Source organism: Tursiops truncatus, chromosome 9 (genome assembly GCF_011762595.2).
Source record: "Tursiops truncatus isolate mTurTru1 chromosome 9, mTurTru1.mat.Y, whole genome shotgun sequence".
Taxonomy (NCBI): Eukaryota; Metazoa; Chordata; class Mammalia; order Artiodactyla; family Delphinidae; genus Tursiops; species Tursiops truncatus.
Genome location: NC_047042.1, coordinates 32,029,263 through 32,042,574, shown reverse-complemented (window position 1 = coordinate 32,042,574; position 13,312 = coordinate 32,029,263). Strand labels below are relative to the sequence as shown.

General features: G+C 37.9%; 1 protein-coding gene across 1 annotated transcript in view; it reads left to right on the top strand.

Moving 5' to 3' along the window:
* The window catches only part of DNAH11 (dynein axonemal heavy chain 11), a 313,899-nt gene that overhangs the window by 59,977 nt on the left and 240,610 nt on the right, over positions 1–13,312 (top strand). The window contains 6 exon segments of the mRNA XM_019928507.3: positions 1,207–1,539; positions 2,381–2,635; positions 2,721–2,890; positions 3,111–3,333; positions 7,666–7,782; positions 7,897–7,983. Coding sequence (XP_019784066.2) covers positions 1,207–1,539; positions 2,381–2,635; positions 2,721–2,890; positions 3,111–3,333; positions 7,666–7,782; positions 7,897–7,983 — 1,185 coding nt within the window.

Genomic DNA, 13,312 nt, shown 5'->3' with positions numbered 1-13,312 from the left:
CAAATATTTTCTCCCATTCTGAGGGTTGTCTTTTGGTTTTGTTTATGGTTTCCTTTGCTGTGCAAAAGCTTTTAAGTTTCATTAGGTCCCATTTGTTTATTTTTGTTTTTATTTCCATTTCTCTAGAAGGTGGGTCCAAAAGGATCTTGCTGTGATTTATGTCATAGAGTGTTCTGCCTATGTTTTCCTCTAAGAGTTTGATAGTTTCTGGCCTTACGTTTAGGTCTTTAATCCATGTTGAGCTTATTTTTGTGTATGGTGTTAGGGAGTGATCTAATCTCATAGTTTTACATGTACCTGTCCAGTTTTCCCAGCACCACTTATTGAAGAGGCTGTCCTTTCTCCACTGTACATTCCTGCCTCCTTTATCAAAGATAAGGTGACCATATGTGCGTGGGTTTATCTCTGGGCTTTCTATCCTGTTCCATTGATCTATATGTCTGTTTTTGTGCCGGTACCATACTGTCTTGATTACTGTAGCTTTGTAGTATAGTCTGAAGTCAGGAAGCCTGATTTCTCCAGCTCCATTTTTCGTTCTCAAGATTGCTTTGGCTATTTGGGGTCTTTTGTGTTTCCATACAAATTGTGAAATTTTTTGTTTTAGTTCTGTGAAAAATGCCAGTGGTAGTTTGATAGGGATTGCATTGAATCTGTAGTTTGCTTTGGGTGGTAGAATCATTTTCACAATGTTGATTCTTCCAATCCAAGAACATGGTATCTCTCTCCATCTATTTGTATCATCTTTAATTTCTTTCATCAGTGTCTTATAATTTTCTGCATATAGGTCTTTTGTCTCCTTAGGTAGGTTTATTCCTAGATATTTTATTCTTTTTGTTGCAATGGTAAATGGGAGTGTTTTCTTGATTTCACTTTCAGCTTTTTCATCATTAGTGTATAGGAATAGAAGAGATTTCTGTGCATTAATTTTGTATCCTGCTACTTTACCAAATTCATTGATTAGCTCTAGTAGTTTTCTGGTAGCATCTTTAAAGAATGACTTTTGAATGTATCTTATAAGTGAACTAAATGTTACAAAATCCTGCTTAGATCATTGCCGTCTAGGCTAAGATTCTGCAACTAAGCATTTGAATGTTTCTATGCTGTGCCCCCATATGCAGCCCCTTTAACAAGCCATTTAAATGGACAGCTTTTGTTTTTATACTCACTGTTGTCTATACTGGTCTAGTAATACTTGTCTGTTTGTAGGAAAATAGGATGCTGTTTAGAGCCACTCCTTCTCTGGATGCTTGGAAGATTTATGTAGAATTCATTGATGACATCGTGGTGGAAGGCTTTTTTCAAGCAATAATGCATGACTTAGACTTCTTCCTGACGAACACAGAGAAACAACTGAAATCTGCACCGTTTTTTCAAGCACAGATGATCTTAATGCCTCCGGAGATTCTGTTTAAACCTTCTTTAGAAAGAGAGGCTGGGGATGGCTTCTATGATCTGGTGGAAGAAATGCTGTGCAGTAGTTTCCGAATGTCTGCCCAGATGAAGCGAGTAGCAGCACATCTGGAAATAGCAAATTACCAGGTATGTTCTTTGTAAATGGGTATTACATTTATTGTGAAGTATATACATGTTAATAGATTAAGAGATTATAAATACATTTATTGGTAATATTACTGAATACTGAATTCAGAGAACAGAATCCAAAGAAATCAGCACTGAACAGGAAATATTACTCTAAAAAAATTCAATATATTTACATATATGTTAACCAATTTCGCACATCTCTTTAGAGTTACAAATAAATGCCAAGCTAATTCCAAAGCTTTTAATCTGAATATACTTCGATTTTGAGTTCTAGTGTTCTCCATTCTAATGTCCACTGTTTTTTGCTGTATTTACACCAAGTATGATTAATTTTGTTTGTATTTAACGTAAAAGCAAGATGCTGTGAGCGGATCCTGAGGCAGCCAGGAAAATCAGGAATTTTAGAACAGCTCTTTAAAATAGGATAAAGCCACATGAAAGAAAATGCCTCATTCCTAGATATATAAATGCAAAAGAGAAAATATTAAGAAGCAATATTTCCGATGAAAAGACAGAGAAGGATATAGAGGGTTGCAACTTCCCAGGATTCAAACAAAATGTGCTTACTCAACTACCCAGTCATTTGAATGCTGAATGCCCATACATATACATACATATTAATTATAATTATGATTAATTATAAAATTAGCTTTTATATTAATGATTCAAAATACATTGGGGTAATGGGGAGCACAAGGAAAGGAGAAGTGGGAAAAGCAACACGGTTTTTGATTTTACCAACTATTCTTTTGAAGAATGGCCTTGGATAATGTTAGGTTGCACATAATTGATAGAGCAGGGTTGGCTTTCATAAGTGCTTGGTTCTCCCCTCATTTAGAATGATATGGACAACATGCTGGGCCTGGTGGAGGTCAGGCAGGAGATCATGAAGAGAGTGGCAGACGTCATCAACAAAGTCTTGGACTTCAGAAACACCCTGGACACATACGCTTACCTCTGGGTGGATGACCGGACCGAGTTTATGAAGCGCTTCCTCCTGTATGGCCATACTGTGTCATCTGAGGAGACAGGGCCTCACGCAGATGAAGACTTTCCCGGACAACCACCAACACTCGAGCAGTTCAAAGAACAGGCAAGGCAAACCCTCTGCATTTATGTAGTTACTAGCTTTTTGATTGAGTTGTTATACAGTGACTATTTTTTTTTTCTAATTGTAGATTAACATTTATGAGGCTTTGTATGTTCAGATGAGCAAGTTTGATGACTTCAGAGTGTTTGATGGTTGGTTCAAGGTGGACGTGAAGCCTTTCAAAGTGAGCTTGCTAAACATTATCAGGAAATGGAGCTGGATGTTTCAGGAGCATCTTTTGAGATTTGTCATTGACAGGTAGTCTTTGGTATTTGGAATGATAACTTTTAACACCTGACTCCTTCTTAAAATTGAGATATTAATTTTAAGAGCATTAAAACTGCCAGTTCTGTAAGAGAGATAACAAGTAATGTTTAATTAGGTAAATAGTGAAAATTAGATTCAGTCAGAAGTCATACTTCTGAATGTTTTAATGAGCTTCGTTTGTGTTTGTGTGTGTGTATACATGTTTTTATAGTCTGAATGAGCTACAAGAGTTTATAAAGGAGACAGATGCTGGACTTCAGAGAGAGTTAAGTGAAGGTGATCACGATGGTTTAGTTGACATTATGGGGCATCTTCTGGCTGTAAGAAGCCGCCAGAGAGCTACTGATGAACTCTTTGAACCACTAAAAGAAACCATCGCACTCTTGGAAACGTATGGCCAGAAGATGCCTGAGCAGGTCTGTGCTCAGCTAGAGGTCAGTGAGGTGCTAAAATAACCATGATTACCATAAACTGAGCATCTCCTGTTCTTCTCATGCACTCTCTTATGACACCCTCATAACACCCTATACTGTAGATATTAATGTTTTCGTTTTACAGCTTAGGAATCTGAAGCTTAAAGGGACTTAGTAATCTTCTCAAGGTCACACAAGTAGTAAAGCCAGCCCACATGAATCTAGGGGTGTTTCATGCCCACATCCTCGCTCTGCCTGGCTGTACTCCACTGCCTTCGTGTTAGAAGGTATTCAGGTCATAGAGAGCCTCTAAGTTACTTTTTTGGGTTCCACTTATATCATCGCTTTCACATGTGAAACAAATTCCAGCTCTCTTTCATTTAAATTGCCTGTCAGTTGAGAAGTGACCTAGTCTTTGGAAACATATCATGAACATGTTAAGAAAGAATAAGTAAAGCCCAGTTTGGCTGGAGAAATCACTTTCCTAAACAGGATTTCTGTGTCATCCTCCTCTTTCCGTGTTCTGGAATGACTTGGGGCTGCTGTGTGCCAAACAGTGTACAAAGTCTTTGTAGTTATAACTGAAATCACGAATAAAAGTCTCACAATTGAGGCTCTATTCCCATGCCCATATTGAGGTTCTGTAGGTAGTTTATATGTTTATGTCATCCACCAACTTCCAGGGTGAGCTTAGGTTTAACCTTGCAATGGGATCAGTGGACACATTAACTAAAGAGCTTTTATTGAATTCTATCTAGTTCAGTGATTAGAGCATGGAACTCAAACTTAGATTTGTTTTCTGCTAGTCCGTCTCATCTGCTTGCCTCAGAGCATGCTTCCTCTTTGGTAAAATATCCCTCAAGATCCCTCACTTTTTAAATTTGTCTATACTGTCTCCAGTTCCCCATTTAAAAAAAAATTGAGGTGAAATTCACAGTTCACATAACGTAAAAGTAACCATTTCAAAGTGTGTGGCATTTAGTACGTTCAGGAGGTTGTGTAATCACTGCCTGTCTCTAGTTTCAGAACATTTTCCTCACCCCCAAAGAGACTCCATACCCATTAGTTGTCATTCCCCACTCCTCCCCTACTACCTGCCACCAGTCTGGGGCTACTGCTGATCCTTTCCTGTCTTTACGGGTTTACTTACTGTAGATACTTCATATAAGTGGAATTATACAATATGTGACCTTTTGTATCTGGCTTCTCTCACCTGGCATGACGATTTTGAGGTTCATGAACGTTGTAGCATATATCGCTACTTCATTCCTTTTTATGGCTGAATAATGTTCCATTGTATGTGTGTGTGTTTGTGTGTGTGTGTATGTATGTATGTGTGTATATACACACATATACAGTTTGTTTAGCCTTTCACCCATTGAGGAATATTGGGGCTCTTTTCATCTTCTGGCTATTGTGAATAATGCTGCTGTGGACATCGGTGCACACGTATTTGTTTGAGTACCTGTTTTCAGATCTTTTTGGAAAACACCTAGGAGTGGAATTGCCGGGTCATATGGGAATTCCAAGTTTAACTTTTTGAGGAACCACCAAAATGTTTTTCACAGCAGCTGCTCCATTTTATATTCCTCATTTTGTTTTGTGAGGATGAAGTGCAACAATGTGTTTATAGATGCTCCCTTGACTACAAAGAATTACTATATATGAATTATTAGATTCTGTTTAAGTATAAAACTGTCTTTAGAACTGAAAATCCAGTTAGACATGGAGTGAGAGATGATGTGGATAGATAGATACATAACAAGAGTGAGACATGAAATAGTCAACAGTAGAACACACTATAAATGTCTGTTTTTAGATTGGGATATTCTTTGAGTCAGACCTTGAACCTTAAAATTTTATGTCATATAGAGAAACCAGTCATAACACAAATAATTGATGGGGGATTATGGCCATGGCCTCCAGAATTTGTATTATAGAAGTTTGGCTCCCACTTCACTGAAGCTAGATTCCAGTCATTTCTGTTGTCTGTTTTTAGGTCTTTAACAAATTTTCCTGATACATATGACACCTTATATACATTGTTCAACAGTAAGCTAACTAGGAGAGTGTAACGATGCAGACATGTTTGATCAGGTCATTTAGTTCTGACTGTTGTCTTAGTTGTTTATGAAAATGGAGGTGTATGTATTCAGTTTCAGTGCTGTGGTCAGGTGGAAGATTTAAAAAATCTTTTATGTGTTTCTTAGTTTATATGCTTGCTAATGGACTCTTTATGTTTCCAAGATGAATAAAAGCAAATGTGCTCTTCTGCCTTTTTTCTATAAAAATAAAAGTTTGGCTCACTAAGGTTTTTGCAGTATTGAAAATATTAGGCTTTTCAGTATTTCAGAAGTGAGCCACACTCTTAGCTCTGTGTGTGTCTCGATGTCGGTAATTCAGGCTGGTCAGGAGGAAAAATAAGATATACAGGCAGTTCAGGTTGCTCGTGGAGGATAACAACGTCCCAATTTTGTTTTAATTTAAGCAATTTGTCAGAGTTGCTGTTTCTCCTTCATAATCATTAGCAGTCATAACATTTCCCAAAACTTGCCTGTGCTTGGTTTGATGCTAAAAAAGCCCCTAGGCATGGCTGTGTCCTCACACCCTATCTATAGTGTGCTCTGAAGCTAGATTACACTTCTGATCTATAGATTTTATCAAGTCCCTTCCCTGTTAAGAAACATTCATTGACCACCTCTAGCCTCAGAATCCTGTCCAGTTTCTGTAGAGCCCACACTCTCACCCCATCCTGCATTGGAAATCTTACCTCACAGGATGTTGAGGGGTCTCACCCTCATCTCTGCCTGCGGAAATCCAGTCATTGTTTTGCGCCTCTGATGCAGTGTTCGTTCATTGAGTGGATCAGTATCAGTTCAACTTTGGAGGTCATCTGATCTTTTGGTTTTCAATGAAAGTTTATTTTTATCCAGTGGAAGCTTCTTTGGAATCCCCAAATATAAAGCAGGTAACGGCAGGTCTAGTGTCATTGAAGAAGGTTAAGGTTAAGGAGCCTGAACCCACTGATGTGACCTCTTCATGTCTTCTCTCCCATGGCCCCGAAGGGACTCCCTGTGACATTTAGGTTCCATGGGGTCAATTGGAAATGCAAAGTGACACTCTGGACAGATGAGGATGCAGAGTTTTGATGAGAAGAAGGATGGAAGAGCAAGATGAAAAACAAGGAGCTTTAGAGCTCAAGTCTTTTAGTTCCTGGCCTGGTCCTGTATCGCCGTCGTGATACCACGTTGCCTCCCAAGCATTTTAATTCCATAACATATAGACCTCCTGATCGAAGTTAATACATTCTGTCATGTAGAATAGTTATTTTGTGTACCTCTCATTCACTCCGACAGATGATACAACAGTTTAAATCTCAAGAATGTGTTTTATCTTTGTAGCCCTCCTCCACCACTCAGATACGACTTATACTTAGCACGGCGCACTCTTCATAATTGACAGTTACGAAATCATTCATCAGATATTTATCAGGGTTACAAAATAGTCTTTAGAACCGATTTTTGTGCTTCAGCGACACAAGTAGAGTCCTATCACCATGGGTGGTTTTGTGTGACAAAACAATTTCAGTGTCCTGAGAGATGACACAGAGAAACAATGCTTTCTTAGTCTGGACACAAGGCATGCTTTTCAACAGCAGTTAAGCACAAGGGCTCTTCAAAGAAAGTAAGTTGCTCTTGTCCTAGTTGCATTGTAGTCAGGGACAGCAGAGTTGAGTTGCTACCTGAACAATTCATGGCTGCTTTTGTCCTCCATCAAGTAGGAATTAACCTTCCCTTTCCTCATCTTACTTCAAAAATCCTAGTCATTTAAAATTAACCCAAATGTTCAAACTCTCCATCCAGACCAAGTAAAAACACAGTTTTGGGAGCCAGAGGAAAACGAAAGATAAGATTGAGTCACATTTTCATCTCTGCCCACCAGGTTCAGAGTGTCCTTTTTTCGCTTGCTAAATTGCTAAACATGGCTCCACTTCTAGTTGTTAGATCAGCAAAGTCATTTTCAGAGCACTTTAATGTTATTCCCTCAATAGTAAAACAATTTGGAAATTTCTGTTTATTTTGAAAAGGTTTTCATTTATGCTGAGGTAGATGTTATACCAGAGGACAGCTTTGGTTTACGCTTGGAACATGTGACTCCAAAGGTGCCAGTGGGATTCAGCCTGGCTCTAGGCCTTTTAGTCCCTTTAATCTTTTTGGGAATAAACTGTTTCTCTTAGACAAGAATGAAAGGATGTCATGAGTTAGTGGAAAGAGATTAGAAAAATTTAATCCTGTGGAGTACATTTGTTTTAGGTATTGAAGTAACTTCCCATTTGCACCTTTGTGTTTGTAGGAATTACCTGAAAGATGGAAAACTACCAAAAAGATTGCAGCAACTGTCAGACATGAAATCTCACCTCTCCAAAATGCAGAAGTCACTCTTATAAGGAAAAAATGTATTTTGTTTGATGTAAGCTAGCTAACAAGCTTTGTGGTTTTCTGTTTTTTTTTTTAAAGAAGGGTTTTATAAGGCTAATTGAAGCTATTTGAGATTCACTTTCAGTTTTTTTTCTTCCTTGATCAGGAGAAGCAGGCAGAGTTCAGAGAGCGATTCAGACTCTATGCTCCTCTTCGTTTTAATGCAGAAAATCCATATGGAGTACTTGATAAGGTAATTCTGATCTCAATTATCTTGTGTGTTATAATAGCTATTTCAAAAAATAAATTTGGACACTGAGATACTGCTATATTTTGCCTTAGTTTTGCAATTAGTTATGGGTTGAGAATGAACTATTTAAAACCCAGTTACAAACAATTTTCCCCAAGTAAAATATATTGTGATTTAAATGTCTCTCCAGAAATTATATTGTGATTTAAATCATGTCATCATCAAAGTACACATACTAGTGAAACTAACAAATACTATTATTCTTTATTTTACTTTTTTTTTTAATTGGAGTAAAATTGGTTTACAGTGTTGTGTTAGTTAGTTTTTTATCTAAGTAACAATGAAGTGAATCAGCTATATGTATAACATATATCCCCTCCCTCTTGGACCTCCCTCCCACCCTCCCCCCATCCCACCGATCTAGGTCGTCACAGAGCACTGAGCTGAGCTCCCTGTGCTGTACAGCAGGTCCCCACTAGCTATCTATTTTACACATGGTAGTGTATTTATGTCAAACCTAATCTCCCAGTTCATCCCACCCTCCCCTTCCCTGCCGTGTCCACATGTCCCTTCTCTACATCTATGTCTTCATTCCTACCCTACAAATAGGTTCATCTGTACCATTTTTCTAGATTCCACATATATGCATTGATATACGATATTTGTTTTTCTCTTGACATATAAACACTTTATACGTCAAGAATTTTATTAAACATATTATTTACATTATTTCTTTCAGTTCTTGCAATATCTCTCTGATACAGCTTCTATTTGCCTTTTTTTAGATAAACAATCATGTATAATTGAGTAACTTGTTGGAGATAACAGTGACAGAATCAGTATTAAAAGTCTAGCTGTTTACTTTCTTTTTTAGTGAGGAATACTAACCATTATACTATTTCCCATGTGATACTTTGTTAGTAACTCTTACTCATAGTAAGGAAAGCCCGTAACCTTTTCGTTTTTTTTCTCTGATTTATGTTTACTGCCTCATCCTATACTTTCTCCTTAGGCCTGATTCCGTGTCCTCTCCCTGACCCCCGACTACACATTGCATCTGCCCCCACGCCCACTCCCCAAGTATGTGTTATGTGGTTTTCTGGAGGTGGCTAGTGTTTCAGGGAGTTTCAAATGAATGCCCATAACTTATTCTTAATTCTGGATACAAATATTATTGAGTCATTTAATCCTAGATTATAATGAACTACTTTATTATAATTGACTATAAGAATGACCGTAATAGGCAAATAATCCGAAAATGGTGAATAATTCATGAGGATTGAAAAAATGCTTTAAACTTTTATTAGAAGAATAATATCTTTGTTTCTCTAAGAATTCTTAAGCTAGCAGCCAAAATGAGAAAGTGACTTTGAAGTTTGCATTGGGGGCTGGGAATTTTTCTGCGTTCATCTAGGCTGCCATCCTGATTTGACTTCACGCTGGAGATAGCCTTTCCTCCTTAGACTGCTGTAAAACTTGGAACTGACAGTTTTTACTTCTCTTTCCAAATTTTGGATTGAATTTAGTTTTAACTGCTTTCAGCCATTCAATAGCATGAGGTCTTCTCTTTCACTTGGCTAAAGAAAAGTGGTTAATATATTCACTGAAAAGGGAGTTGGTTAGAGTATGCGAATAGAGTTGGTTTTTTAAAAAGATTATATCTAAACTGCAGGTGGTCTGAACAGATTGTGGATATGGAGACATTTTTACTTGACTAGCCAATGTGCTGTGTGTAAACATTTACTGCAGTTATCGTTTATTGACTCCTACCATTTGCATGCTATACTACAACACCATATAGTTACATATTTAAAAGGCAGATATTTATCATACCTACAAAATGTGTTGAGGATGTTTTGAATATAGTAGGACCCGGTTACCTTTATCTTGAAGTCATTCTCTTGTGTGTTTGTTCAGCAAGCATATCTAGTGTTTATCTAACTAGATTCAACCAAAGTCATGTATATGTTTGTTCTGGGCTGGTATGGTAGGTCCTAGCACTCAAGGCACCTCACTCCAAAAGATGGAAACCATTGACCCTCCAGGAACAGGGGAGTGGTGTAAATCTCTCCTTTTATAACTGATACCTTGGTAAATTTATATTATGTGCTATTGTTTCTTCATAGCCAAAGATACAGTGAACAGTTGAATTAAAATAACTGGATCTATATTTCTAGGAATAATTGAATTAGTATAACTAATAGGAAAAATAATTTAAAATAAATAAAAGGGCTGTTGGCTCTGGGGAGCATGGTTGACTAGACATTTTGAAAATCCATCTTGTAAAACAGATGCTGAAACATGTTCACAAATATGTAACTTTAAATCTATTGCTGATCTCCCAAGAAAGCAAGAGGCAGGGAAATAGAGTAGCTGAAACCAGGATGGAAAGCAGCTGGAAACATAAAAGCCTGTGCTGCTGTAGGGGCAAATCAAAGTACCAGAACTCTAGAACTTTGTGATTAACCCTTTCAGGGCAAACTAGGAGATGCTTTTAAGAGGTTACACCCTTAGTGAATGGGTGGGCTGGGAAAAATCTGCAGCCTGCACGGGGAGCCTATGAGATGACCCATCAGACCTTGCTCTGAATAGGGCGAAAAAAAATAGAAAAGGATCCTCTGGGAATTGGTAAACATAGGTCTGTTCTCCCAAGGGTTATGGTGTAATTTTATACTATCCCTATGGTTAAGGAATTTCCAGACCAGGAAACTGATATAGTTACAAGCAGCTCTTCTTAGCACCTAGTAGAAGCAAATCCAAATCTTCTCTGGGTAGAAGAGAATAAGGTGCTCTTATTCTAATCTCCTCAGGGGTCCAACAGATTAAATTCAGTTAAATTTGAGTTTACAATAAAACAAACACACCATCATGCATAAGGGCCAACAGAAAGAGCAAACCACAGATACAGACCCATATGAAATGTCAGATATTAGAAGACATTTATTGGGACTTCCCTGGTGGTCCAGTGGTTAGGATGCCGTGCTTCCACTGCACAGGGCATGGGTTTGATCCCTGGTCAGGGAACTAAGATCCTTCATGTGGCACAGCCAAAAAAAAAAAAAAAGAAGAAGAAGAAGACATGTACTCAGGAAACAAAAGTTAACATTGAAAAAAATGAGCAAGTTCTCAGTTTTGAGACTATCAAAAATGATCAGCTGAGTTTGAAAAAGGGTTGGAAACTTATGGAAATGAAAAATAAAAGATTCAACTCAGCAGGGGTTAAAGAACTAATTGAAAAAAGGATTAGTGAAATGCAAATGACATTGGAAAAACTCACTTAGAAGGCAGCACATAGGTGAAAGGAGATGCAAAATACAAAAGAGATTAAGAGACACAGAGTAAGAAGTTAGAATGATGTCTAACTGTTTTACTCAGACTTCCTGGAAGAGAGAATACACAGAATATTAGACAAGCAATAGAGATGTAGTAGCTGAGATTTTTCTAGAACTGGTCAAAGCATGAATCAGTAGATTGAGGAAATTCACTGACCGCCAACCAGGATAAATACAAAGTCAACATCTAGACACATCACAATGAACTACAGAATACCAAAGGCAAAGAGAAGACCTTTAAAGCAACCAGATAGAAAAGAAAGATTACCTGTTAGAAATGATGACTGGGCTAAGAGCATATTTGTCATCAGCAACAATGGAAGCCAAAAGGTAGTGGATGATTTTTTCCCAATTCTCCTGTGTAAAATTATATTTCATTAACAAGAGTATATTTTCAGATAAACAAAAATAGTGCATTAACCACCAATAAATCATCACTGAAATAAGTTCCAGTGTGTATATTATAAGAAAAGAGAGGACAAACAAAGCCAAATTTGATTCTCAATATAATTAGAAAAGGCTATTTATACTGACAAATCTCTGTTGGAAAATCAACGATCTTAGGAATAAATAGGGAATGATAGTACAGAAAGAGCAGAAATTCAAAAGATCATAGAATACAATCAATAAGAAATTTAAAATTTAAGCAAAATGGATATATTTCTGGAAAAATATAATTCACTAAAACTATCTCAGAAAGTAACACAGGGACTTCCCTGGTGGCTCAGTGGTTAAGAATCTGCCTGCCAATGAAGGGGACACGGGTTTGAGCCCTGATCCGGGAAGATCTCACATGCCACACAGTGACTAACCCCATGCGCCACAAGTACGGAGCCTGCACTCTAGAGCCCGCAAGCCACAGCTACTGAGCCTGCACGCCTAGAGCTGGTGCTCCACAACAAGAGAAGCCACCACAATGAGAAGCCCGCGCACCTCAATGAAAAGTAGCCCCTGCTCGCCGCAACTAGAGAAAGCCTGCGCACAGCAACGAAGACCCAATGCAGCCAAAAATAAACTAATTAATTAAAAAAAAAAGACCACAGCTGACTAGTCCTATAACTATGAAAAATTAACCAGTAGGAAAATGAAAAGATAAACCATTAATTTAAAACAGAAAGAACAGCAGGCCATGATAGCATTACAGGTTAATTCCAAGAAGCTTTCAAGAAACAGATATCATTCATATGATTCCAGAGACCGGAAGAAGAATGAACACTCAAAAATTACTCTATGAAGCATGTCTTATTTTTGTGAAAGGACAGTATGAGAAAGGAAAAATGATAAGCCATTCTTTTTTTCTTTTTATTAATTTATTTATTTATTTTTGGTTGCACTGGGTCTTCATTGCTGCACGCAGGCTTTGTTTCTAGTTGCTGCGAGCGGGGGCTGTTCTTTTTTGCTGTGCACTGGCTTCTCATTTCAGTGGCTTCTCTTGTTGCGGAGCACGGGCTCCAGGCACGTGGGCTCAGTAGTTGTGGCTCGCGGGCTCTAGAGAGCAGGCTCAGTAGTTGTGGCGCATGGGCTTAGTCGCTCCGCGGCATGTGGGATCTTCCCACACCAGCGATCGAACCCATGTTCCCTGCATTGGCAGGTGGATTCTCAACCACTGCACCACCAGGGAAGTCCTGATAAGCCACTCTTTTTGGTACACATAGATGCAAACTAACTAAGCAAAAAGTAATCAAATAATCCAATTTATAAATAGTTTGGGTTCATTCCAGGGAAATGTTTTAACATTAGGAAATGAATATAATTTGTCATATTAACAGATTAAGAGAAAAGTCTGTGTATTGATAATCTCTAGGGTATGTTTTAAATCTGAAAGTTCTTTTTTTTAAAGAAGTGATTTATTCTTAGTGGAAGTTCCTAGAAACTTGTCTTTTGCTCCCCAGCAAAGTCGTCCCCAGCTGTATGATGAAAATCAAGAGGAAAATTTGTATTCATAGCAATTTGATACCAGAGCAGATTTTGCTGAAATAATGTATAGGGAGGGTATTGAT